The 27745-nt window shown below is 41.2% G+C and overlaps 2 protein-coding genes across 2 annotated transcripts in view; one reads left to right on the plus strand and one right to left on the minus strand.

Moving 5' to 3' along the window:
• Positions 1-27745, plus strand: part of LOC306766146 (lanosterol synthase-like) — a gene marked incomplete at both ends in the record, with an annotated part of 122532 nt that overhangs the window by 11671 nt on the left and 83116 nt on the right. The window lies entirely within an intron of this gene.
• On the minus strand, positions 2183-27219 carry LOC306766478 (lanosterol synthase-like; the record flags this gene model as incomplete). Its single annotated transcript, XM_079254258.1, has 9 exons — positions 2183-2328; positions 2607-2715; positions 2981-3116; positions 3219-3315; positions 18930-19051; positions 25922-26030; positions 26170-26308; positions 26498-26666; positions 27206-27219. The coding sequence occupies 9 exons, from the start codon at positions 27217-27219 to the stop codon at positions 2183-2185; spliced, it is 1041 nt and encodes a 346-aa protein (XP_079110384.1).

The following is a 27745-nucleotide window of genomic DNA, read 5'->3' on the forward strand; positions in this document are numbered from 1 at the left end:
CAATCTGCCTGTCGATCTTACGCTACATCCTTCCCTCGCTCATGAACAAGACCCCAAGATATTTAAACTCCTCCTCTTTGGGCAAGACCTGACTCCCGGCCCGAAGAGGACAATCCACCCTATTCCAGCTGAGGACCATGGTCTCAGATTTGGAGGCACTTTACACTCTGCTGCGAATTTGCTCAAGCTAGAAATGGAGATCGCAACCAGATGACGCTAGAAGAACCACATCATCTGCAAAAAGCAGAGACCCAATCCTGAGGTCACCAAGGCGGATCCCCTCAACACCGCGGCTGCGCCTAGAAATCCTATCCTCAGTGAGTCCAAGCCTCACTGAAAAGGAATCCAACTTAATGTCAGCAATGTGGACCAAGCTCTGACACCTGTACAGGGACCAGACAGCTCAAACAAGGGGGTCCAGTACTCCATACTCCCGGAGTACACCCGACAGGAGCCCCTGGGGCACACGGTCAAATGCCTTCTTCAAGTTCACATAGCACATACAGACATGTAGACATTGAGAGATATGTAGACATGTAGGCTAACTCCCATGGACCCTCCAGGACCACAAATAGGGTGTAGAGCTGGTCCACTGTTCCGCAACCAGGACAAAAAACACACTGCTCCTCTTCAATCCGAGATTAAATTATCCAGTGGACCCTCCTCTCCAGGACCCCTGAATAGACCTTATCGGGGGGAGGCTGAGGAGTGTGATCTCTCTGTAGTTTGAGCACATCCTATGGTCCCCCTTCTTGAAAAGGGGGACCACCACCCCAGTCTGCCAGTCCAGACGCACTATTCCTGATGTCCATGCGATTCTACAGAGGTGTGTCACTCAGGACTGCCCCACAGCATCCAGAGCCTTAAGGAACTCCAAGTGGATCTCATTCACCCCCAGGGCCCTGCCACCAAGGACTGAGGAAGTCTTCGAAGTATTCCTTCCACCAATCCACAACATCCTGAGTTGAGGTCAGCAGATTCCCAGCAGTACTCTGTCAACCCTGTGGGCTTGACAGAGCACTGCTTCCCCCTCCTGAGTTACCGGATGGTGGCCCAGAATTGCCTCAAAGCAATCTGGAAATCCTTCTCCATGGCCTCGCCAAACTCCTCCCAAAACTAAGTTTTTGCCTTGGCGACAGCCGAAGCCGCATCTCACTTGGTCTGTCGATACCTATCAGCATGCGTCCCAATCACTCCCCACCAGGTTTCGCTGTCATTGCTCACATGAGCATTGAAAAAGGGAGTCCTCAGAAGGAGCACCTGCCAATACTCACTCCAAGGACTCCAGAAAGGGTGGGTACTCTGAAATGCTCTTCGGTGCAAAAGCACAAACAACGGTCAGGGCCCATCCCCCGACTTGAGGGCGGGGGGAAGCTATCCTCACCTCCACTGGGGTGAACCCCAATGTGCAGGCACACAGCCATGGGCCAATGAGAATGCCCACACCCGCTTGCACCTCTCACCATGAGCAACTCCAAAGTGGAAGTAGGTCCAGCCTTTCTCAAGGGTACTGGTTCCAGAACCCAAGCCATACGTTGAGTCGAGTCCAACTATATCTAGCCAGAGCCACTCAACTTCGTGCACAAGCTCAGGTTTCTTCCTCGCCAGTGAGATGACATTCCATGTCCCTGGAGCCAGTTTCTGCAGCCAAGGATCGGACTACCAGGGTTCCTGCCTCTTGCCATCACCCAGCTCACATTGCACCCAACCCCTACGACTCCTCTGACAGATGGTGAGCCCACAGGAGAGATGCAGAAGTGGGAAATGAATATTTGCTTTAAAATTTATGTTTATTTTGTGAATATTATCTCTTTTTGTCTCAGTCCTGTGATGGACTGGCGAATTGTCCTGGGTGTACTCTGCATTTCGCCCAGTGATTGCTGGGATAGGCTCCAGCTTCCCTGGGACCCTTAATTGGACTAAGTGGTAAAGAAAATGGATGGATCTCACCCCCATGAACAGCTCTTAGCTTAACACCTCACCCACACCCCCAAAATTCTCTCATATGTGGGCGACTTAAATGACACTTAGAGCTCTTTAGCACTTCACACATTTCAAAGGTGTGAAATATGCCTTACGAGTCAACAGCATCTGCATTTTTAAAACGCTTTAAATAAAGATCTATATTTTTCTTTGTTCATAACAGTAAATTTTTCTATCTTGCTTTAATTTCATGTCTTTTTCAGTGTTTTATGCAAGTATTTGTTACCACTGCCAAGCCAATATATTTGGTGAAGTGGTCCTCAGCCTGGATGTGTTGGTACAGCTCTTTGACAGCCTTTTCTCTCAGTGTCCGGCTGTGGTGGGCTTCGTACATGTTCAAAACCACTAAAAGGAAACAGTATTACATTGTTAGGAAGAGCTGTAAAAGAGACTGCTGAACAACATTTCTCATATTTGATTAAAATAACCTTTAATCACAACCATGTTTCATATGCATTCAGCACATTTTGCGAGGAGACTGGTAGATAAAGGATCTCTGATGTATCATTTTGGTCACAGTGGTTGATAACATAAAAATAATCACTTGAGCACACAAATGATTATTGGCTGCTCTTGTTCAGATGGTTAGTCATCATGGTGTGCATTGTGCTGTGTACACATACTGTAGGTGAAGGTCAGCAGCGTGCTGTGAGGTGTGTATATGTCACATGCTGCCACATTGTTCCTCTGAGCTGGCCAGTAAATGGTGGAATAATCCTGGACATACAGTTCCTGGAGGATGAAGACCATGAAATAAGTCATTTAAACTTCAATCTAAATATTAAAAATAAAATATTAATAACACTTGTCACCAATAAACCTGCATACTTTGTGTAAGGAAGCTTTTCTGGGGTGAACAGCTAAATGAATCCTTTTGATATATTATAAAATAGTAAATTTCAACTAATAAAATGACCTGGGAACTCTTGGATATTCTATCAAATATAAGAATGTACTGAGCCTGGCGCCCTCCAGTGGTTCATGGTGGGTCTTGCACCTGTCTGAGGCTGAGAACCAGGGGGTCTTCCTCTGCTGTCAGCCTGACAGCGTAGCAGAAACTCATGGGAAGGTAGACCTGACGACAGTAACACCACAGAGTAGAGGGGTGGGCTGGCATCCAGGTGGGGAGCAACCTGAAACAGACACGAATACGTCAGCTGCTACTCAGCACTCAGAGAGAAAATGTTCACATTGCATCTCTGCTGAAAGAGAAAACATGGATGGCTGGTTCTCACCACATCTCTGGTAGTAATGTGTTCATCCCCTCCCAGCTGTAGACATTTAAAACAGACAACCAGAATTTACCCCATGATGGAATCCCGACAGCCCCGCCTGCAAACCAACCACATGGAGAGCTTCAGTATTTCAGCTGATATCGTTTCACCACATTGTTCTGAAAAACGTGCATTAAATTGTGCAACAGTATGACTGAATGAAGGTTTGTTGTCTCTGGAACCTAAAACTATACAACTTGAAGCAAGAGATACTGACAAACATAAACATAAATAAACAATAAATAATGTAAAAAGTGTCATTAAAATGTTAAGTATATTAACCCCCTGAGTGATGGTTAAGCATTTATTGAAAGTTAAAAGGAAAACTGAATTCAATTCAATTCAATTCAATTCAACTTTATTTATACGGTGTCAAATCATGGCAATGCCATCTCAAGACGCTTTACAGACAGGAGAAAAAAAACAAAAAACATAATGAAAGCCAATTCATAATAGCCTATATAAGGAAATCAACAGATTGAGTTGGAAGATCCAACTCAATCTCCCATCCTGAGCAAGCACACTGGCGACAGTGGGAAGGAAAAAACTCCCTTTTAATAGGAAGGAAACCTCCGGCAGAACCCGACTCAAGGACAGGCAGCCATCTGCCTCTGCTGTGTGGGGGGAACCAAGAGAGAGAGAGAAAGAAGCTCAGTGTATCAGGAAATGTCCCTCAGCACTCTAAACCTATAGCAGCATAACTAAGGGATGCTAACCATCCATAGCTATAGGACTAAAAGATAAGTCTTCAGCCTAGTCTTAAAGGTGGGAAGGGTGTCTGCTACCCTAACACTAACTGGGAGCTTATTCCATAAGAGAGGGGCCTGATAACCAAAGGCTCTGCCTCCTGCTCGGCTCTTTGAGACTCTAGGAACCACAAGTAAGCCTGCAGTCTGCGAACGAAGTACTCTGCTTGGTATATAAGGAACTATGAGGTCTTTGATATGGTGCTTGGTTGTGGAGGGCTTTATATGTAAGAAGGATTTTAAATTCTATTCTAGATTCAACAGGCAGCCAATGAAGAGAGGCTAAAACTGGAGAAATATGATCTCTCATGCTGGTTCTGGTCAGGACTCTGGCTGCAGAATTCTGGATCAGCTGAAGGGTTTTCAGGGCATATTTAGGACAGCCCAGTAATAGAGAGTTACAGTAATCTAGTCTTGAAGTAACAAAAGCATGAACCAATTTTTCTGCATCACTCTGAGACAGAATGTCCCTAATTTTGGCTATATTACGTAAATGAAAGAAGGCTGTTTTAGTAACCTGCTTAATATGTGGGCCAAACAACAGGTCAGGGTCAAATATTACTCCAAGGTTTCTCACTGTAGCACTGGAAGCTAAAGTAATGCCATCCAGGTTCATTATAAAACTGGAAAATTTAGCTCTGACTTTTTTTAGATCCAACGAGAATTACTTCAGTCTTATCTGAGTTTAAGAGGAGAAAATTTCTAGACATCCAAGTCTTTATGTCTATGAGACAATTTTGTAGCCTATCGGGCTGATTTGTTTCATCTGGTTTAAAGGATAAGTATATCTGAGTATCATCTGCATAACAATGAAAGTTTATTCCATGTTGTCTAATAATTTTGCCTAAAGGGAGCTTATATAGTGTGAAGAGTATTGGTCCAAGTACAGAACCTTGAGGAACTCCATGACTTACTGTAGTTTGTGAGGAGGACCTGTCATTTAAATGAACAAACTGAAGTCTATCAGATCAATATGATTTAAACCAGCTTAACGCTGTACCTGTAATTCCAACCACTTGCTCTAGTCTCTGTAACAGAATGTTATGATCGACTGTATCAAATGCAGCGTTAAGATCAAGCAAGATAAGTATGGACAGAAGTCCTTTGTCTGAGGCCACAAGAAGGTCATTAGTAACTTTCACCAATGCCGTCTCAGTGCTATGATCAGCTCTAAATCCTGACTGAAACTCTTCGCATAAATTATTTCTGCTTAGGTGGGCATGTAGCTGAGCTGAAACTATTTTCTCCAGAATTTTGGACATAAACGGGAGATTAGATATAGGTCTATAATTTGCTATCACCTCTGGATCCAGAGATTGCTTTTTAAGTAAAGGCTTGATTACAGCAATTTTATCCTGTCACTAAAGACATATTGATAAGATTTAGTAGAGATGTATCAGCTAGAGGAAAATGTCCTTAAAGAGGCTCGTTGGGAGAGGGTCTAAGATACAGGTGGATGGTTAAGATGAAGTCATTATTTTAGTTAAATCAGAGGGTTGGACAGGACAGAAACTATTTTGACACAAGTCAGATCCTGGTTCTGAGGATGCTTCGGAGACCACAACAGGCTCAACATTATGTAGAAGGAAGAATATTGTGGATTTGATCTCTAATAGTATCAATTTTATTCCTGAAAAAATACATGAAATCATCATAGCTAAGTGAGAAAGGAATACATCGCTCAACAGCGCTCCGGCTCCTAGTAAGCCTGGGTACAGTGCTGAAAAGAAACCGAGGGTTGTTTTTGTTTTCCTCTATCAATGATGAATAATAAGCTGTTCTTGCCGTACGTAAGGCTTTTTTGTATACAATTAAACTTTCTTTCCAGGTTAAGCGAGACTCCTCTAATCCTGATGAACGCCATCTGTTTTCCAAACGCCTTGACGCCTGTTTTAGAGCTCGAAGCTGGGAATTAAACCAGGGAGCCTTCATAATCTTACCCAATTTCTTCTTCTTTAGGGGAGCAACATTATCCAAAGTTGTTTGCATTGAAGCTATTATAGTATCAGCATGCTGATCAATCTGAGCAGGAGTAAAGCTTGTCTAGGTGGTGTCCCGATAACAACGTGGGTTTTATAGATAATTGGAGCACTTTTTGGGGAAAGCCTGGTCTTATTAGGAGAGATGGCATCCATCCCACGTTGGATGGAGCCGCTCTCTTATCTAGCAATATGGACTCTTTTATTAGTCAGCTAAATTGACAACTCAGGGTTGGGACCAGGAGGCAGAATTGTAGTCCTACACACTTTTCTGCAGCTTCCCACCTGCTTCCCACCTGCCGCCGCCCACCCAAAACCCCATTCCGACCCCCCATCCAGACCATCATTCTGCTTGCCTAAATGCTGGACAAGACAAAAAAAAATAAAAAAATAAAAAAATAAAAAAAATAAAACAGACAACCAGAATTTACCCCATGATGGAATCCCGACAGCCCCGCCTGCAAACCAACCACACGGAGAGCTTCAGTATTTCAGCTGATATCGTTTCACCACATTGTTCTGAAAAACGTGCATTAAATTGTGCAACAGTATGACTGAATGAAGGTTTGTTGTCTCTGGAACCTAAAACTATACAACTTGAAGCAAGAGATACTGACAAACATAAACATAAATAAACAATAAATAATGTAAAAAGTGTCATTAAAATGTTAAGTATATTAACCCCCTGAGTGATGGTTAAGCATTTATTGAAAGGAAAACTGAATTCAATTCAATTCAATTCAATTCAACTTTATTTATACGGTGTCAAATCATGGCAATGCCATCTCAAGACGCTTTACAGACAGGAGAAAAAAAACAAAAAACATAATGAAAGCCAAATCATAATAGCCTATATAAGGAAATCAACAGATTGAGTTGGAAGATCCAACTCAATCTCCCATCCTGAGCAAGCACACTGGCGACAGTGGGAAGGAAAAAACTCCCTTTTAATAGGAAGGAAACCTCCGGCAGAACCCGACTCAAGGACAGGCAGCCATCTGCCTCTGCTGTGTGGGGGGAACCAAGAGAGAGAGAGAAAGAAGCTCAGTGTATTGTGGTGGAAAATACTCTGGTCTTGAGAAGTTGTAATACATCTAAGAGTCAACTGTCTTCTTACAATGAACATTTTATTATAAACTAATACAAGCACACGCTGGAGCTTGGAGAGAGAACGCTCTCTGCAGATGCTGAAGTAACACCCAATTATAAACCATGCTTAACTCCTCCTAGTTGCTGGGCAGACCACAGAAAACAATCATTCTCTCCTCCGAAGCTAAACTGAGCTCACTAAGCATCAATCACTCACTATATTACTTTATTACCTTTAACCTTTAGACAACTGGTCAACCAAGCAGTTGACAAAAACAGATGCCCTGCAGGAAACTCTTCCTGTCTCAGACTTTGTCTGCACATTCCAGACAAGGATCATATGACTTAAAGAAAGCTTTGTGCATAGACACAAAACACAGCAGGATCACAGCAAATCAATGCATATATGTCTAATACTTAATTCAAACCAAACTCATAACAATTTTCCCCAACACTCTCCCTCTTCTTGGTCCTACAGGACCAACAATAAGAAGAGAAATTGTTATCAGAACGCAAAAATACATACAGAAGACAACATTCTCAAAACATCAGGAGCCTCATGCCTATAAGGTTTTAAAAGAATCTTTCAGAAATTACAATAGTGGAGCCATTCACTTCAGCTTCAAAATCTCAGTCTAAGGATAAATGTAAGAAAAGTGGAAACAAATCATTCCTCTTAGGGGGTGACAGAGGTGTAGTGAAGACACTGTCAGCGTTCTGGTGGGACTTGGCATGCCACAGTGGCAGTGGAGCGCTTCTTTCACCTCTCACTGATCTTGCTTGAGAGCGAAGGCTGGTCTTCAGGTGTGAGAGTAGACTATCTCACTTACCCACGCAACCACAGGGATTATTCTGCCCTTTGTTGGGTGGTGCGTTATTCTTCTGTAATTTCAGACTGAAGCGCTTCAGGAGGTTCAAGCAATCTGTAGTGCCAAGCAGCTCACTCTGCGACCTTTACCGCTGTCTGGGTCGTCAGGAAAACCTGAAATGGCCTAAACCATCGATGTTGGTTCCAGCGCTGATGTTTAAAGCTTCTTATCAGGACAAAATCTCCCGGCTGAAGTGAATAGAGCTGCATAGATGCTGATCCATGAAGGCTAGCTTTCACCTGTGTGCAAATGCCTGAAAAGGGTTCTTATGAGGTTAGGACAATATGTTAAAACATTACTTTCACACAGAGCTGTGTCTGAACAGGCAGTCTTGGAAGGAACCATGCCCGCTTGGGTGAGGGTCCTGCAAAACAAATCACAAAAAGGCCCATGTTTCCATGTTACGCATGCGCATGTACATCAGAACCAGAAAAAGTACTTTTGGTCCAAGGAAGACCTGAAAAGAGAGCCAGAAGGAAATTTCCCCGTCTGCAACCTGTGGGAGGAAAACATTCAGGAAAATGGCATCCAGAAAGTCATTCATAAGAGAGCGCCAAAACATGGACTTGTTTTCAGCTAAAGAGTAAGCTCAAGTAACGAGAACTGAGACGGGAGAGCTGCAGCCTCCACCGTGTCACAGTCAGAGCAAACAGCATCAAAAGGAAAATCAAGTCAGGGTCAACTAGAGGTCGGTCAGGGGCCAGGCCTGGGGGGTGCAGAGGATAGTCAGTTTCAGCTAAACAGTCAAAGAGTAAAACATGAACAATACAAAGCAACAGTTAGGGCCACTCATTTATCTGGTAGGTCATCATTCAAAGGAACCAAATTCATGTAATTACTTATTGCAAAGTTCCTATCAGGTAGTCTCATCTTAACCAACAACCAGAAAAAATCCTCCAGCACTGCATAGCAGAACATGTGTCAAACTGGACTCCCAGCAGTCTGACCAACACTTATCCATGCTGGAATTTCCTTTCTGATTTACTGCTCGTGTTGTTTATGTCATGTCCGCTAAATGACAGAAGCAGAACCAAACCGAAGAATCTCTGCATATATTAAATAAAGCTCATTCAGAACTGTTGATTTAATCAGTAATGTAGTCTAGTTTAGTCTCATGGTCTACTCTGATTTGTCTCTCCCAGACTCCAACAGACCCATGCAGGAGCAACACACACAAAACTGAGATCATGATAAGACTGGCTTTCTATTCCAAATATATTGTAAACATAAGCATAAGCATAAAGCAACAAGATGTAAAACCATCTTTAACAGCTGGACTTTAGGCACCGAACAGCCAGAGACCTTCAGGTCATAATAAAGCTGTTTGTTTTCTATCTACATTTGAACTAAAGCAGCATTTAGAAACAAACTTCTAATATTGATGGCAAAACTGTTTTCATCTACAACAATACGACGCACACATGTACGTGCACACACTCACAGCAGCACTTCTTCCTTAATGATTTTAATGCAAACGTGTGTAACAGAAAAGGCCAAGGCTAACGGTTTAGCATAGTTAGCTTAACTTTGGAAGTATCAATACTGTTACAAATAATCTGCCTCATATTCATGTTATTTTGAGGACCATCAGGGCTTAAATGACTTGTTTGTTTACTTATTAAGCGTGTTAACTAAGAGACTGGTCTATTTACTGGCAGCCATCGCAAGAGTTGGTTCTACTCTAAACAAAAATCATCTGATGTGTATTTTAACCGCTGAGCATATCTGCTTTAATTCAAAATAATAAGTTCAGATTATGGATAAAGCACCAGCTGTCAGCAAATAAAACACGGAGATTGTTGTACTTGTGTTGCATTCACTGAAGTCGGGAAATTACAAAGCTACCTTCTTATTTAATGTCATATAGCGGCTTATTTTTTTCTCGTGTTTTTGTTTTCTCTTGACATCTATTCTGTCTCAAACATTAAAAACTTAGTATTCATCACTTTTTTTTTTAAAAATCTATTTATTTTCCTATAAAGCATAGCGTGCCAGAAGTTAACTTCTCTATATGAACTGTTCAGCTTCCCTGCAGCAGAGCAGAGATGTCTGTGTCATTGTTCAGTTGCAGAAGTCTGCAGGAGTGCAAAATTTTATGCATGCTCATAAATGTGGTATAATGCTAAGCAGAAACAGTGAGTAAATGTTTGGTTGTAGGGCCTCATTTCTTGGCCTTGTCTTGTGGATAATCATTCAGCTCGTATCACTCGATCTGCTCAGGAGCCAGACGCGCCACAGCCACCATGCCCTCCTCCAATCAGCATACGATCAGAAATTCATGCCAGGAAGTGCCCGACACATGTTCATCAAAACTTCCTGGTAGATAAATCAGGTTCATATGTGTAAATAACAAAGAGTGACATGTAAAGGATCAGAGAGTGGGCAAAAGTTCCAGGAAGCAGATCCAGGTTTTCCACAGAGAACTGAGTGAACCCAACAGTCTTTCTGACAGAATCAGGGTGCAGCTTATTCCAGAAAACATCATCTGATTCTGTAGTTGGGGTGGGATCTTGCTGCCTGTCGGCCACATTCGTTAGTCTTTTACTTCCAGAAAATCCCACAACTGAAACACAGTCTGAGGACAAGGAGGATCCATCACCTCCAGAGGTCAAAGGTGAAAATCCAGCTCAAATGTCCACCATAGGAGCCATATCCACACTGTTCACAGTCACAACCAACAGGGCTCTGCCAGACCCTCTGGTTCTGGGATCTCCGGGCCCCATCAGCAGCGGCCGGGTCCATGCAGCCACATCTGCATATCAGGTTCTGCTCCAGGACTCAGAGCTGACACAGAGGGGAAGTGGAATGATGCTGTAGGTTGTAGGGACCGTTTCTGCTCCAGTCTCCTGACTGACCACGCGTGACACCCAGAACTCTGCAGTGACCCGGATCAAGAACTCACTCTCCCCCAGCCCCTCCTCTGAATCCCCCTCAGGCAGGATAGACAATTTTAGGTCCCTGTGGACCAAGCTGCATGCTGACAAGGGTTTAGAAGGGAACGCTGCAATGCGTCCAACACCATACAGCAGACGAGCTTTTGAGACTGAACCATTTGGTCATGTGGTGTATTTTCTTCTCCAGTAAGGGGAAAATAAAGATCACAGCCTCATAATTATAATAGTTTTCTTCTGAATCCTGTGGCAAACATATTATGTGGACCATGTTCTGTGCTGTGAACATCCTGTAACTTGAATATTACATTGTAATTGTGTGTGTGAGAGACTATATTATCAGTGGATTCATAACTCAGTTCTCTCCTGGGAAAGCTGAACATGATCTTGCTAAGAAGATACACTTGTTCTGAGAACTTCTCTTCTCGCCGTTAGCTCACATTTAGCTAAAGTGAATTTATTGCAAGGGAAATTTACTCTAGCAAAGTTACGTTGGTTCACCATTCCTATTTTAAGGTCAAGAATTTTCTTTTTTTCCTAACATTATGCTTATTTTCAGCATCCTTCAGCTGCATTATTTATTTCCAGTTTATCTAAATTTATTTAGACATGCTAGGTGTAAATTAATAATAGCAGTAGTAAAGGAATAAAAATCACCTTATGAATGTCTGAAAGGGAACAGACAGAAACCTAAGCTTATTGCCTACACAATGTACAGTAATTTAACATAGTAAGTTCCTAATACTATAAATCACATCTCTCACATTTCTGATTTTTCTTTCTTAATATGTTGTTGCTCTTTAAAATGTTCTCAGGTGATAATAAAGAATGCTTTTCCTCAGGAAAAGGTTCCACATTCATACAGGGAGTGGCTTTTATGCTCTTATAAAAGCTTTAGGAAGAAAAGCACAAGCAGCTATTTTACACAGGATTTATATGTTTGTTTCTGCCTAACATGCTATGACATCATCTCCTTCAGTGAGCAGAAGGCCTTTAATAAACACTTTTTTCTCACTTCCCTCTCTGGACTCCTTCATGTCTGAAACTCTCTCATACATTTTTTGTTGTTGTTTTTTTTTTTCTTACTGCAGTAAATTAGATTTTACACAAACAATTCACTCCAACAGTTGGATGAATGCATGTGAATGGGTCGTGCCCCCACGTTTGTCTACCCCCACACAAGCTTCTAGGCTCTCCTGCGAGAGTCCGGTGTGGCTTCACAAGACGTGGTTTTAATTCTCCACACAATCAATCCAATCAAGTTTAACACAGGAAATTTTACACAACCACCCCAGTTTCCCCTCACATGAAGACAGAGATTTCAACTCTTTAATGGTGCTGTACATCAACCTCCTACTGCAAAGGAACTAGTTCTGTTTGCAGCGGATGTACACAGAGGGTCAATCCCACACCTTTGTAGAATTATCAGGCAAAATTCTCAATGTCTCCAGAAACCAGCCCACACAGTTTCTTCTCTGTTCCTCCTCACTCAAGATGGCTTTCCTCTCAGTTTTCTAACTCAAGGTTGGCCTGGTCTTGCTTCTCGAGCTCACAGGACTTACTGACTAATTTACTGGTCTCGGTCTTGTAACTCACAAGATTTACTGGTCTGGTCTTGCTACGTCTAGCTCACAGCACTTACGACTTGGTCTTGTTACTCACGATTTTTAACTTAAACTTTAACCTAAACTTAACTTAAACTCACAGGATTTTATTTATGACGTCAACCTGATCTCGTCTTAAGTTATTCTCTTATCCCTTGAGTTGTTCTTTCGATGAGGAGGTGAGGAGGAGAATCCCTGTCACAATGAGAATAATGAAGACAATTGACCACAAAACAGAAAAATATTGTGATTATTAATTAAGATATTGATTATTAATTTGTGATAAATTTCTAGTAATGTTTGACTCCAGTTTGAGTCTGAAAATTAATGTAAATTTAGAATAACACTTCTCACCATTGTCTTTTCACACTGGTTCAGAAGGAGTCCTGGCGTAGTCGACCACGGGTGGGAGAAAGACGTCCTGTCCTCTGAAATTCTCTAATTGAGGTTCTTAGGATGAATCTGTGGATTCAGGTGGCCAACCCGTCTATCCCCAACCTGGGCGGACTGACGCAGGATCCCGAGACGAGCCCCCAAAAACTGAGGTGGAAAATACTCTGGTCTTGAGAAGTTGTAATACATCTAAGAGTCAACTGTCTTCTTACAATGAACATTTTATTATAAACTAATACAAGCACACGCTGGAGCTTGGAGAGAGAACGCTCTCTGCAGATGCTGAAGTAACACCCGATTATAAACCATGCTTAACTCCTCCTAGTTGCTGGGCAGACCACAGAAAACAATCATTCTCTCCTCCGAAGCTAAACTGAGCTCACTAAGCATCAATCACTCACTATATTACTTTATTACCTTTAACCTTTAGACAACTGGTCAACCAAGCAGTTGACAAAAACAGATGCCCTGCAGGAAACTCTTCCTGTCTCAGACTTTGTCTGCACATTCCAGACAAGGATCATATGACTTAAAGAAAGCTTTGTGCATAGACACAAAACACAGCAGGATCACAGAAAATCAATGCATATATGTCTAATACTTAATTCAAACCAAACTCATAACAATTTTCCCCAACAGTATCAGGAAATGTCCCTCAGCAGGCTAAACCTATAGCAGCATAACTAAGGGATGCTAACCATCCATAGCTATAGGACAAAAAGATAAGTCTTCGGCCTAGTCTTAAAGGTGGGGAGGGTGTCTGCTTCCCTAACACTAACTGGGAGCTTATTCCATAAGAGAGGGGCTTGAATTCAGTTTTCCTGTAATTCCAACCACTTGCTCTAGTCTCTGTAACAGAATGTTATGATCGACTGTATCAAATGCAGCGTTAAGATCAAGCAAGATAAGTATGGACAGAAGTCCTTTGTCTGAGGCCACAAGAAGGTCATTAGTAACTTTCACCAATGCCGTCTCAGTGCTATGATCAGCTCTAAATCCTGACTGAAACTCTTCAGCGATGACATGTTTAGCCGCATGTCATCCTTCAACCGCTGGTTGTCTAGGTGGTGTCCCGATAACAACGTGGGTTTTATAGATAATTGGAGCGCTTTTTGGGGAAAGCCTGGTCTTATTAGGAGAGATGGCATCCATCCCACGTTGGATGGAGCCGCTCTCTTATCTAGCAATATGGACTCTTTTATTAGTCAGCTAAATTGACAACTCAGGGTTGGGACCAGGAGGCAGAATTGTAGTCCTACACACTTTTCTGCAGCTTCCCACCTGCCGCCGCCCACCCAAAACCCCATTCCGACCTTATACAACTTCCCAGCAGTAAGAATTAAACAACACAAAAACACTTCTGGGGTTAATCGTGAAAACCTCATAAAAATAAAAACAATGGATCTAATAAAATCTGAAAATAAGACAATAAAGTGTGGCCTACTGAATATCAGATCCCTCTCAAATAAGTCTTTATTAGTCAATGACTTGATAGGTGATCACCACATTGATTTATTCTGTTTTACGGAAACCTGGTTACAGCAAGAGGATTATGTTAGTATTAAAGAAGCTACGCCAGCTAACTATTTAAACTTTCACATTCCTAGAACTACAGGCAGAGGAGGAGGTGTTGCAGCTATTTTTAAGTCAGAATTTTTAATTAATCCTAAGCACAAAACTAACTATAAATCCTTTGAATTCCTGACATTAAATTTATCTCATCCAAAATGGAATTCAGAGAAACCGCTCCTTTTAGCATTAGTGTATCGCCCACCTGGACCTTACTCCGAGTTTCTGACCAAATTCTCTGATCTCTTGCCTGAGTTAGTGCTGACTACTGATAAGGTCATTGTACTAGGTGATTTTAATATTCATGTTGACGATGAAAATGATAGTTTAAACATTTCCTTTAGCTCTATTCTAAACTCAGTTGGGTTTTCACAAAATGTCAATGGAGCCACTCACTCTCATGGTCATACTCTTGATCTTGTTCTAACATATGGTATTGGGACTGATAAGCTCAAAGTATTTCCTCAAAACCCTGTCTTGTCCGATCACTTCTTATTAACCTTTGAATTCACTTTATTTGATTACTCACTGACCAAAAATAAATTCTACTATAGTAGATGTTTATCATACAATAATATTACAAAATTTAAACAATCAATTGAATCAATTTTTTCCCCTCTACCATGTGTTAGCATGACTGAGAGTCCCCCTTTAAGCCTTACTCCTGCTCAGATTGATCAACATGCTGATACTATAACAGCTTCAATGCGTACAACCTTGGATAATGTTGCTCCCCTAAAGAAGAAGAAATTAGGTAAGATTATGAAGGCTCCCTGGTTTAATTCCCAGCTTCGAGCTCTAAAACAGGCATCAAGGCGTTTGGAAAACAGATGGCGTTCATCAGGACTAGAGGAGTCTCACTTAACCTGGAAAGAAAGTTTAATCGTATACAAAAAAGCCTTACGTACGGCAAGAACAGCTTATTATTCATCATTGATAGAGGAAAACAAAAACAACCCTCGGTTTCTTTTCAGCACTGTAGCTAGGCTTACTAGGAGCCGGAGCGCTGTGGAGCCATGTATTCCTTTCTCACTTAGAAGTGATGATTTCATGTATTTTTTCAGGAATAAAATTGACACTATTAGAGATCAAATTCACAATACTCTTCCTTCTACCTATAATGTTGAGCCTGTTGTGGTCTCCGAAGCATCCTTAGAACCAGGATCTGACTTGTGTCTAAATAGTTTCTGTCCTGTCCAACCCTCTGAATTAACTAAAATAATAGCTTCATCTAAACCATCCACCTGTATCTTAGACCCTCTCCCTCTTTAAGGACATTTTCCCTTTAATTAATACATCACTACTAAGTCTTATCAATATGTCTTTAGTGACAGGATATGTACCACAATCATTTAAAACTGCTGTAATCAAGCCTTTACTTAAAAAGCAATCTCTGGATCCAGAGGTGATAGCAAATTATAGACCTATATCTAACCTCCCGTTTATGTCCAAAATTCTGGAGAAAATAGTTTCCGCTCAGCTACATGCCCACCTGAGCAGAAATAATTTATGCGAGGAGTTTCAGTCAGGATTTAGAGCTCATCATAGCACTGAGACAGCATTGGTGAAAGTTACTAATGACCTTCTTATGGCCTCAGACAAAGGACTTGTGTCCGTACTTATCTTGCTTAATCTTAGTGCTGCATTTGATACAGTCGATCATAACATTCTGTTACAAAGACTAGAACGGGTGATTGGAATCACAGGTACAGCGTTAAGCTGGTTTAAATCATATTTATCTGATAGACTTCAGTTCATTCATGTAAATGACAAGTCCTCCTCCCAAACTACAGTAAGTCATGGAGTTCCTCAAGGTTCCGTACTTGGACCAATACTCTTCACGCTTTATATGCTCCCTTTAGGCAAAATTATTAGACAGCATGGAATAAACTTTCATTGTTATGCAGATGATACTCAGATATACTTATCCTTTAAACCAGATGAAACAAATCAGCCCAGTAGGCTACAAAATTGTCTCATAGACATAAAGACTTGGATGTCTAGAAATTTTCTCCTCTTAAACTCAGATAAGACTCAAGTAATTCTCGTTGGATCCGAAAAACTCAGAGCTAAATTTTCCGGTTTTGTAATGAACCTGGATGGCATTACTTTAGCTTCCAGTGCTACAGTGAGAAACCTTGGAGTAATATTTGACCCTGACCTGTCCTTTGGCCCACATATTAAGCAGGTTACTAAAACAGCCTTCTTTCATTTACGTAATATAGCCAAAATTAGGGACATTCTGTCTCAGAGTGATGCAGAAAAACTGGTTCACGCTTTTGTTTCTTCGAGACTTGATTACTGTAACTCTCTATTACTGGGCTGTCCTAAATATGCCCTGAAAACCCTTCAGCTGATCCAGAATTCTGCAGCCAGAGTCCTGACCAGAACCAGCATGAGAGATCATATTTCTCCAGTTTTAGCCTCTCTTCATTGGCTGCCTGTTGAATCTAGAATAGAATTTAAAATCCTTCTTACATATAAAGCCCTCCACAACCAGGCACCACTCTATATCAAAGACCTCATTGTTCCTTATATACCAAGCAGAGTACTTCGTTCGCAGACTGCAGGCTTACTTGTGGTTCCTAGAGTCTCAAAGAGCCGAGCAGGAGGCAGAGCCTTTGGTTATCAGGCCCCTCTCTTATGGAATAAGCTCCCAGTTAGTGTTAGGGAAGCAGACACCGTCCCCACCTTTAAGACTAGGCTGAAGACTTATCTTTTTGATAAGTCCTATAGGTAGGGATGGTTAGCATCCCTTAGTTATGCTGCTATAGGTTTAGCCTGCTGAGGGACATTTCCTGATACACTGAGCTTCTTTCTTTTTCTCTTTATCTCTTTCTTCCCCCCCCATAACAGTGTTGCATCATTAACATGTATGTCTCCTGTCTCAGCAGGTCTCCCTGGCCGGGAGTAGTCTGTTGTCTTTCTGTCCTCTTCCCACCACACAGCAGAGGCAGATGGCTGCCTGTCCTGAGCCGGGTTCTGCCGGAGGTTTCCTTCCTGTTAAAAGGGAGTTTTTTCCTTCCCACTGTTGCCAGTGTGCTTGCTCAGGATGGGAGATTGAGTTGGACTCAACTCAATCTGTTGGTTTCCTTATATAGGCTATTATGAATTGGCCTTCATTATGTTTTCCCCTTTGTCTGTAAAGCGTCTTGAGATGGCATTGCCGTGATTTGACGCTATATAAATAAAGTTGAATTGAATTGAATTGAATATTTAAATATACTAAACTTTGGCAGATTTTCACAGTGTGTTTCTCCCTAATTCACTGCTCATCCTGCATCCTGTCTCTTCTCTGAGATCTTTCTTGCTCTCTCCTCTTCTCTCCTTCCTTTCCTCGATATCACACATCTTGCATGGCCATAAAGCAAAACTCTGCTGTAATATGATGCCCAAGGCTGGAAACCAAAGATGTGACATATAATTTGTCAGCCTCATTGTGCTGCAGGGAAATGACAGTTCAGGAAAGAGCATCATAAATCAAAATGAGTCAGTAATACATCATTTAAGGTTAGAAAGTCACATAGTGTTACTTAAAGCTGGGGTAGGTAATCTTGCTCAGTGTGCCGGTCATTATTCTTCCAGGCCAGAAGGTGGTGCTCATCCACCTTAACCTTTGTGTTAAACGTTTATTCCTTTGTTAAAAGAAAAATATCAAGCTCATGTTTAGTGTGGAAGTGAATAGCATGGCTACTGCTCATTAGAGATGCAATCCTTATTCATCTTGCCTTGTAAAGCTACAGAGAGCATTCCTTGTAAGTAAAATGCAATATAGAAATGAGTAGGATGCTTTATACTTTACAATTTGAAACGTTCATGTCAAGTTACTTACAATGTTGATACTTTACAGTTAGTATACAGTAGACCGAATGGATCGAGTTATTCACTTACAAATACTGTTTGTTTACAGTTTTCACTCTGTCAACAATGTGAAGGACACGTCAATAAAGAAGGCATATACCTGGCATTTTGTTGGAGAGTTTACCTGTCTGCATAGCTGCATGCAGTCAAGGCAGAACACTCAGAGACATGTTTTTTTTTTTACTCTGGGTGAAGTGGTTCCTTGTCCTGATAGTAGTCTATACATTTTGTAATCATGAACAATAAGAAATGTAGTAAGACCCTCAATTTCCTGTAAATATGTAAAAAGTCTGACCAATCCAAACGTTTGGGCCGAATGCAGTTTTTGATATCTTATATGTCGTAAGCTTCTTCATGGTGGAGAAAATGCAGGAAGGATTTCCCAGACCCGGCTCGGTTCAGTTGGATTGCGCAGGGAGCAAAATCAGAGGGGGTGGCAGGGTGCTACTTTCAGATCTTGCTAGCTCCCAAACATTACCTACCCCAGCTTTAAGGACAAGTAAACAGCATCCCTGTTGTCTTTTTCATTTTTTAAGGTCCTGCAGAGGACAGGATTAGCCTGAAAACAGCAGCTGAGTTGGATTAAATGGGTATAAAACAAAATTTTGTCAATGGATATTTTGGAATTGCTCATGCATAACATTTCTGGACCTGTGTGTTGGCAATCCCACCTTTACTGTGGAGGTTGTTCCTGCCACGAACCATATCTGGGTCATCAGGATCCACTCCCAGGATCCTCAGTGAGATGTAGTTCAGTGTCGTGCCAAACACAGTAGACTTATCTTCAATGTGTCTGCAGGGAAACGGCAAACATATTAAAGGATCTTACAGAGGGGGCGTTACAATAAACAGACAATGAAAAGAGTGGGGTGTTCAGGGCTCCAAAGAGACTTCAATTAAAGAAGGAAGAGAACGTCACTTATTTAAGGCCTGTTTTTGCTGGATGTTGTTACAGACCACCAAATGCTACTGTAATGTATTTGGATCAAATATGTGAAATGTTGGATAAGGCATGTGAAATGGGAAATGATATTTACTTCTTGGTAGATCCTAATATAAATTGGAAGTCTACTGATTATATATTGAAGATTAAGTTAATTTCTTTTGCTAATATTTGTAATTTGTCTCAAATAGTTAAGGATTATACGAGATTAGATTTAAAAGCAGATGGAACATACTCAAAAACTCTTTATCGATTTAATTTTCACAAACGCAACAGACTCATTTTCACAGGCTGTTTCTATTCCAGTTGGCTGTAATGATCATAATATAGTAGCAGTTAAAAGAATAACTACAGTACCCAAATTGGGTCAGAAATTTATTTGTAAAAGGATATTTAAGAAGTTTGAGGAAGATGATTTTATAGAGGAGATAAGAAATGTTGATTGGTTGGAGGTTACACAGCAACGAGATCTTGACAGGGCTGTGACCATTTTCAATGAATTGATAAGTAAGGTTTTAGATAAATATACTCCTATAAGGAAACAAACTGTTAGAAGTGTCTTAATTCCATGGTTAGATCAAGAGCTCAAAGAATATATAAGGTGAAGAAATCAATCTAAGGTGGAAGCAATTAAAAATAATGTTGTGGCTCAGTGGCATAACTATTGTAAATTAAGAAACTGTGACAAAAAAGAATAAAAAAAAAAACAACTAATGTACAATCGAAATAAAATGAAGGATGCTGCAATGGATAGTGCAATGGTATGGGGAATTCTGAATGAAGTCATGGGAAGGAAAATAAAAGGAAATACAACATCATTAGAAGCTGATGGAATCTACCTTACCAGACCAAAATAAATAGCTGAATATCTGAGAAAATGTTTTAAAAATAAAATATTAAAAATCAGACAAGTCATGGATTTGGATCAAGATAAGAATATTTCATTTGAATTGATGAATGGTATGATGGCATCAAAAGAGTGCACATTTTAATTTAAAACCATAATTGAGGACAGTGTGGTAAAAATATTGCAGGCAAGTAAAGATAAGCCCTGTGGAATAGATGATATTGAAGTTAAACTTTTAAAGATGGTAACCAATTTTATTGCTCTCCCTATTTCAGATATAATCAATTTAAGTGTACAGCAGATGCAAAAATAATACCTTTAATTAAGAATAGCAAGGAACAGTTTTCAAGCAGCAATATCAGACTAATAAGCTTGTTACCAGAAGTGAGTAAAATTATGAAAAAAAAGTTATGTATGATGAGGTACAAGAGTATTTTGAATAAAAGGGGTTAAACTAGGGCTGGGTGATATGACCTTTTAGTAATATCCCGATATTTTTATGCCATGTCACGATATACGATATATATCTCGATATTTACCTTAGCCTTGAATAAATGCTTTGGTTCTTACAATCACATCAGTAAGATGATTTTGTGTCTTCATTAAAACATAATTGTTCATACTGCATTAAGATATGCTGATTTTAAACATTCATGCCAAAAGGATGAAATTGTAATGAAGCAAACTGATCAAAACCGCATTTATTGAACAGTTAAAGCAGTGGCAGAAACATGTCATTTTAAAACAAAATAAAGTGCCTTTGCATGATGTAATAAATACAACGTATGAAAATAGGTGCTCTCGGGGGGCACTTTTCAAATGATGAACTATTATAAGGCTTTGCTTTATGGATATGTTTTTGAGTTGTCGTGTATTTTTTTTAATCGCAGGGTTTAGCGTAGAAATCAGTCTTATAATACAGGCAGAATGTCCTCGTATCGTCTCCAATAAACGGCTTCAGCCAGTTTTTAATTCAGGATTTGATTCCCACTGCTTTCTGTACTTTCTAGAGACATGACGAGCCAGATAAATATGCTTGTGTCACACACACAGTGGATGAGGTGAGTTAATGACAGAGGTTGTGAATGTAATTAAATATAATTAATTATTTTTGCGTGACGTGAAAAACTTTGCAATTTACGTCCCACTCTGTAATCCAGAGCGGGATCAGTGGCGGATTTGGCTGTTCATTGTGACTGTAGGTGGAGTCGTGCAGGTGTCCTCTCTGCTCCTCTGACTGGCTGCAGCTGTAGCCAGAGCGACTGAGTGCTTTAGGACGGGGAGAGACTCTCATTCGTTACAATAACTTTACAATATGCACTTTAAAGTCAGTCGCCAAAACACCAGAAAAGTCTCCAATAACTCCAGTAAAAGTCACTAGATTTGTTGCTAGTCGCTTTTCACAAAAAGTCGCCAAATTTAGTGAGAAAGTGGCTACACACTGCCTCTCATGACGTAGCACGTACCTCACGTTATGTACGTGACTAGGTGCGCTTGCTTTAACTCTCTGTGCAAAGTCGAGGAGGAGTGAGAAAACCCCGCCCACAGCTAAAAACAACTGCGTGACAACAGGATACTTGAATATGACGAATATAGACATTTCCTATATTCACACAGGGGACTAGCAACGATATATCGAGTATATTCGATATATCGCCCAACCCGAGGTTAAACACAATTTATCAACATGCTTATGAGATGGGTCACTCCAAAACGACAGCACTCACTCAGATAACTGATCATTGGCTACAGGAGATTGATAAAAAAGAATCTGGTTGGAGTAATAGTATTGGATTTAAGTGCAGCCTTTGATGTTCTTGTTAAGAAGACAGGACTCTATTAGGACTATTTGTGGTTGCATTGTACCTTGGGTCACTCGTGAGCTAAAATGTTCAATAATTGTTTTTTATTAGTTTGATCCTAAGCTACGGGGATGGTGGCATGTTCTTTGTGGGTTTTTATCTTAACTGTGCGTCCATGAGACAGGTGGGTGTCTTACAGTGTGATATAAAAGGTTCTGCATAAGTTTAATGGTCTTATGATTATGCTGTAAGCTTTATTTTTCTTGATTATTCCTGTTAGCACCAAAGCTAATGTGTAAGCTAACCACGACTGTCCGGCAGACTTCGTACATATATTATTTGATTGTGTATACCTCTTCATATGGGTGGAATAGCCCACTATGTTAGATTTGTACATGGTGCCAGACATCAGGAATGTGCTCAATCTTATCTCTGAATTCTGAATGGACCCATGCAATTAGTGGTGATTACTTTGAGGCCTATCCAGTGCCTTTAAGCAGAGCATGGCTGCTTCTTTATGTTGGAATTGACCTGCATTATTTCCGTTTATAATTTGGTTGTGATTTTATCATCTGTGACGTTTGTATTACTAGTCTCATATCTTCTTTATTTTGTGTGTTACAGAACCACACCCATACATGTATGTACCATTTAGTACGTGAACCATGGCTGGGAATAAAAGAGCCTAAAGGATTCCCCTGGATTTTTTCTTGCATTTTAACCAATGCACTCTCCCCGATCACACCAACACTGAACCAGATCAGCGTAGGAAAGTCCCCATTACAGTTCTAGATCATCTTATTTTGTTAAAGGGGTCCTATCATGGTATTTCCAGTTTTCTGAGCTTTCTAGCGTGTAACAGTGTTGAATCCTCATCAGACATGTGAACGGCACTGTTTTTTATCACCTAAATGCATGTTTGAGTTTGAGTTCCAGCACTCAACACGCCGTTCGGTTTTCATGGCAACAAAAAACGCGTTGTTTTAGAGAGTTTTTTCTACTTGGAAATCCTTGTGACATCCCGGGGGATAAGGTTTGGTGATTGGTTACCTTCTACTGGTTAACAAGGGCATGTACAAATACATCAGGCGGGTGGAAAACGTCGGATAAAGTTATGTCCAACGATGGCTGGTGAGTTTACCAAAGAGAGACATCCTGCTGCATTCGTTGCTGTGGGTTGCTGTTTTCCACTTTGTTTTCAGGCTCTGATTTAGGTTCCAACATGTAGGGCTGTATGCTATGTGTTGACATTGTATTTTGTGTTTTTTTTTAATGAGTTCATATTAGTCTAATCCTTCTGTTTATGAGATGTTACAATGACGGCGAAAGCAGGTGCGGTGCGCGCTCCCGATGTAGCGCAGTGGCAGGAGGCGGGGCTTAATGCGGAAGAGTCTCAATCCACTCGTTTTGCCCACAGGCTGATCTGACAGCTTACAGAGAGGGTCGGTGTGAAGTAAATAAAGCGATTTGTGACAATAACTCGATCAATCCCAGCCCTTCTGGTCTCAGAAATAAAAATAAATTAGCCTGAAATGCACATAATAGTTCCACTGTAAAGAAGTTAGTTTGTTAAAGATTTGAAACATCTGCTGTCAAATTGATAGAAAGCTATCTTAGTAATCGGTACTACACAGTCTATTTTAATGGCAGCTATTCTGGGGTGGAAAACACGAGTTGTGGGGTGCCCCAGGGCAGTTGTTTGGGACCACTTTTATTTTCCGTCTTCACAAATGACTTTCCACTTGTATTGAAACATGCGACCATGGCAATGTATGCAGATGACACAACATTAAGTGTATCAGCAAAAAATGTAAATCAGCTTAATATTATGTTAAGCAAGGAGTTGAATTTTGTTACATAATGGATTACTGAGAACAAATTAGTAATTAATGTAGGTAAAACAAAATGTATGGTGGTTGGGTCTAAATATTCTCTTGAGTCACTATCATTGTGTTTAACTATAGGAAAGAATGTGATTCAGCAAGTAGAAGAAGTAAATTTATTGGGTGTAATCATAGATAATAAAATGTCTTGGAACAGCCAGATTAATAATATATTGCAAAAAATGAGTCGGAGTATGGGAGTAATAAGAAACTGCAAAAAAAATCGGCGATAAAGGCTGCCCTTTATCGCCGATTCTTTTCAGAACTCTTATGAACAGAATTTCTTCGTGCAGTCGAGGTGTTGAGGGGATCTGGTTTAGTGGCCTCAGGTTGGGTTTCTGCATTTTGCAGATGATGTGGTTCTGCTGGCTTCATCTGGTCATAATCCCCAGCTCTGACAGGAACAATCAGAAGCTGAGCATGAAGCAGCTTCCTTAGAATCGTAGACCATGGTCCTTCGCTGGAACCGGATGAAGTGTTCTCTGGGTCAGGAGGGAAGTCCTGCCACAAGAGAAGGAGTTGAAGTATGTCGGAATCTTGTTGAGGAGGGAAGGCTGGAATCTGAGATCGACAGGTGGATCCATGTGCGGTCTGCAGAAATTTGGACTCTGTGAAGAAAGAGCTGAACAAGAAGCTCTTGTTTTACTAATCATCTGTGTACCCTCATCTATGGTCATGAGCTGTGGGTCATGACCAAAAGAACGAGATCTTGTATACAGGCGGCTGAAATGAGTTTCCTCTGCAGGGTGGCCGGGCTCTCCCTTAGAGATAGGGTGAGGAGCTCGGTCATCCGGGAGGAGATCAGAGTAGAGCTGCTGCTCCTCCGCATCGAGAGGAACCAGTTGAGGCGGCTCGGGCATCTGGTCAGGATGCCTCCTGGACGCCTCCCTGGTGAGGTGTTCCAGGCACGTCCCTCTGGGAGGAGACCCCGGGGAAGACCCAGAACACGCTGGAGGGATTATATCTCTTGGCCGGCATGAAAACGCTTCGGGATCCCCCTGATGAGCTGACAAATGTGGCTGGGGAGAGGAAAGTCTGGGCTTCCCTGCTTAGGCTGCTGTTTCCACAACCCGAATGGATGGATGGATGGATGGATGGATGGATTGACAGATGGACGGATGGATGGATGGACCAACGGACAGACGCATGGATGGATGGACTGACAGACAGATGTATGGATGGATGGACTGATGGACGGATGGATTGATAGACGGACAGATGGATGGACGGACGGACAGATGTATGGATGGATGGATGGACCGACGGACAGATGTATGGATGGATGGATGGACTGATGGACGGATGGATTGATAGACGGACAGATGGATGGACGGACGGACAGACGGACGGTTGGATGGACTGACGGACAGATGTATGGATGGATTGATGGACGGATGGATTGATAGACGGACAGATGGATGGATGGACGGACAGACGGACGGTTGGATGGACTGACGGACAGATGGATGGATGGATTTTTGCTGATTTTCTGGGTAAAGCCAGTGCAAAGAAGCATCTAAATAACATAAAATTTGTATCCATTGTGTTAAACTGGAGGTGAAACAACATGTCTACAACTAGAGTTTCAGAGAAATCAGGAACATGAAATCATCTTAGAGAGGAGGACGTCAGTGAGCAGATTTATCCACATTAACATGCATCTACTTTCTGATAATCACATGTATATTACAGTCTGTGCTGCTGTCATTTCAGGGTGTTGAGGGAGTTAAAGTAAAAAAGGGATGTGAAGTCTAGAACATCATCTCTGCCCTTCAGACTGCTCTCTACATCATACCCAAACTTCTTCTGCACACTATTTTGGCTTCCACTATAACAGGAGGATGATCCACTAAGGCTGAAGTAGAGACTTAACTCTCTGAGACCTGCCTGCTAAAAGTGGTTATAACAATATAAACACACCTGTCCTGCTTGTTAACACAAATATCTAATCAGCCAATCACATGGCAGCAATTCAGGGCATTTAGTCATGTAGACATGATGGGGACGACAATCCAGCAGAGCATCTGAATGACGAAGAGGGGATTTAAGTCACTTTGAAAGTGGCTTAGTTATTGGTGCCAGAACGGTGAAGATGAGGATCTGGCACTACCACAAAGGTCGGTAGAGGACAACACACAAACTTAAACACAACAAAACTCACAGACCATGACAGAAAGGTGTGACTTACAGACCCCAGCCTCCATCTGGCAGCTGAACCGAGCGCAGGTACCTCACCATCTCCTTTTTCCAGGCCTCAGGCAGAGGGATCTTAGCCACATGACACGTGATGAGGAGACCTGGGAAGTTCAAACATGGGTAGTAAAATGAAGACAGAAACACATAAACATTGGTGTCAGTTCTTCTCTGTTAAGTTCAGTCTGAATGGACATAAAAATAGTGCTCATGTCAGGTGTGAAGCAGAAGAACTTCATTTACCTGGAAGCAGGAAGAGAGGTCCACCATAGTCCCCCGCCCAGTGACCATCCTCGGCTTGGAGGCGACTGTAGAAGTTCATACCTTTTAAAGCAGCATCCACAGCCGTATGGACAGCAGGGGAGTTGGACACAAACTTACTCTGTGGGGAGAATCAGAAATAATCACATGTTTTAGAAGTTCACTCAGTTGTTCTAACAAGTCTGTCCATTGGTTTCAGGTAGATTTGCTTGTTAAGAACTTAAACTTGTAGTGAAAGATAAAAAGTGAACATTTTACAGTCAGAAAGACTGTTTGATTTTACCACCAGGAGAAAACAAATGAAGCCTACAGTGTCCAGTCCGAGAGAATGTGCTTCCAACATGGTCTGCTCTCTGTCTGGAGTGTCCTGATGCTCCACATAGCACCACGTCTGCCTGCCCTCCACATTAGTCAGCCTCCAGCGGCTCAGATCTGTGGCTGCTGCTGTCCTGTAAGGACCCCCTCTCCTCCACAGAGACCTGAGTGGACAGAGATCATTGTGTCTCGTGATTTATTATATTCTAAGTGTATTTTTAGTGTTATTAACCAGACTACTTTTATGCTGAGACCTTATTAGAACATGTGAAGCTGAGAAAATGCAGAAATGTTTCAGTTGCTTAATTTTCCTTTCACACAGAAATGTATTTTGTGCCGTTGATAAATTAAAATGAATGTTGCTTGATTTTAATAAATTCAAAACTAATTTTCTTTCATTCATTTTCTGAAACCACTTAATCCAAGTAAGGGTCGCAGGGAAGCTGGAGCCGATTCCAGCCTTCAGGTGAGAGGTAGGGTACACCCTGGACAGGTCGCCACTCCATTGTATAGCCAAAACTAATCTAAATTTCCTAATTGTTTGTACAGAAATGACTGTATAATCAAAAATTTAACTAAACAATACATAATATAGTGTGAAAACAGGTGTTTCTTGTTTAAGGTGAATTGGTTTTAAACTGTTTTAATTAAGGTTGTTGGAGCTAAAAGAAAAAAAATGCCAGAGAAGAAATAAGATACTCACATTCCCTCGGTCATTGCTCCGTCTGATGAATCCAGAGTTGAGCTTTATGAATGAAGATTTTCTGACTTGTGTGCCAAAGTAAATGTGAGAGGTGGAGGGAAAAGATCAGCGGCTAATCTCACAGGAATGCAGATAAGGACATCACTTTCATGAAAGGGCTTCCTTCTGCACTAACAGCAGTCTGAACAAAGTCAAATTATCAATCATATATTCATACATCTCTCCCTTAATATATACTCACTATAAAGTTATTTTACTCTACTTTTAACTTAACTTTCTGAAATGAACCTTTTAATGCTCAATGAGGACACGTCAGGCTAAAACAGTTTTAGATATGGTTTATCCACGTGTTTACTGTATGATCTGCTGTGGAAAAGGTCAGAGTGACTATTTTTCTACACTTTTAATCTCTTCAGATTAGAATTCTGTAAACACATCTTGGGCTTGATTTTCTTTCATACCATGTAAAAATATAAATTTCAGAAAAAAACGTAAGAGTGGTGGGATGCTCCCTTGTCAGGTTCATGTTCATACATATGG

The sequence above is a fragment of the Telmatherina bonti genome (assembly GCF_933228915.1).
Source record: "Telmatherina bonti genome assembly, chromosome: 15".
NCBI lineage: Eukaryota > Metazoa > Chordata > Actinopteri > Atheriniformes > Telmatherinidae > Telmatherina > Telmatherina bonti.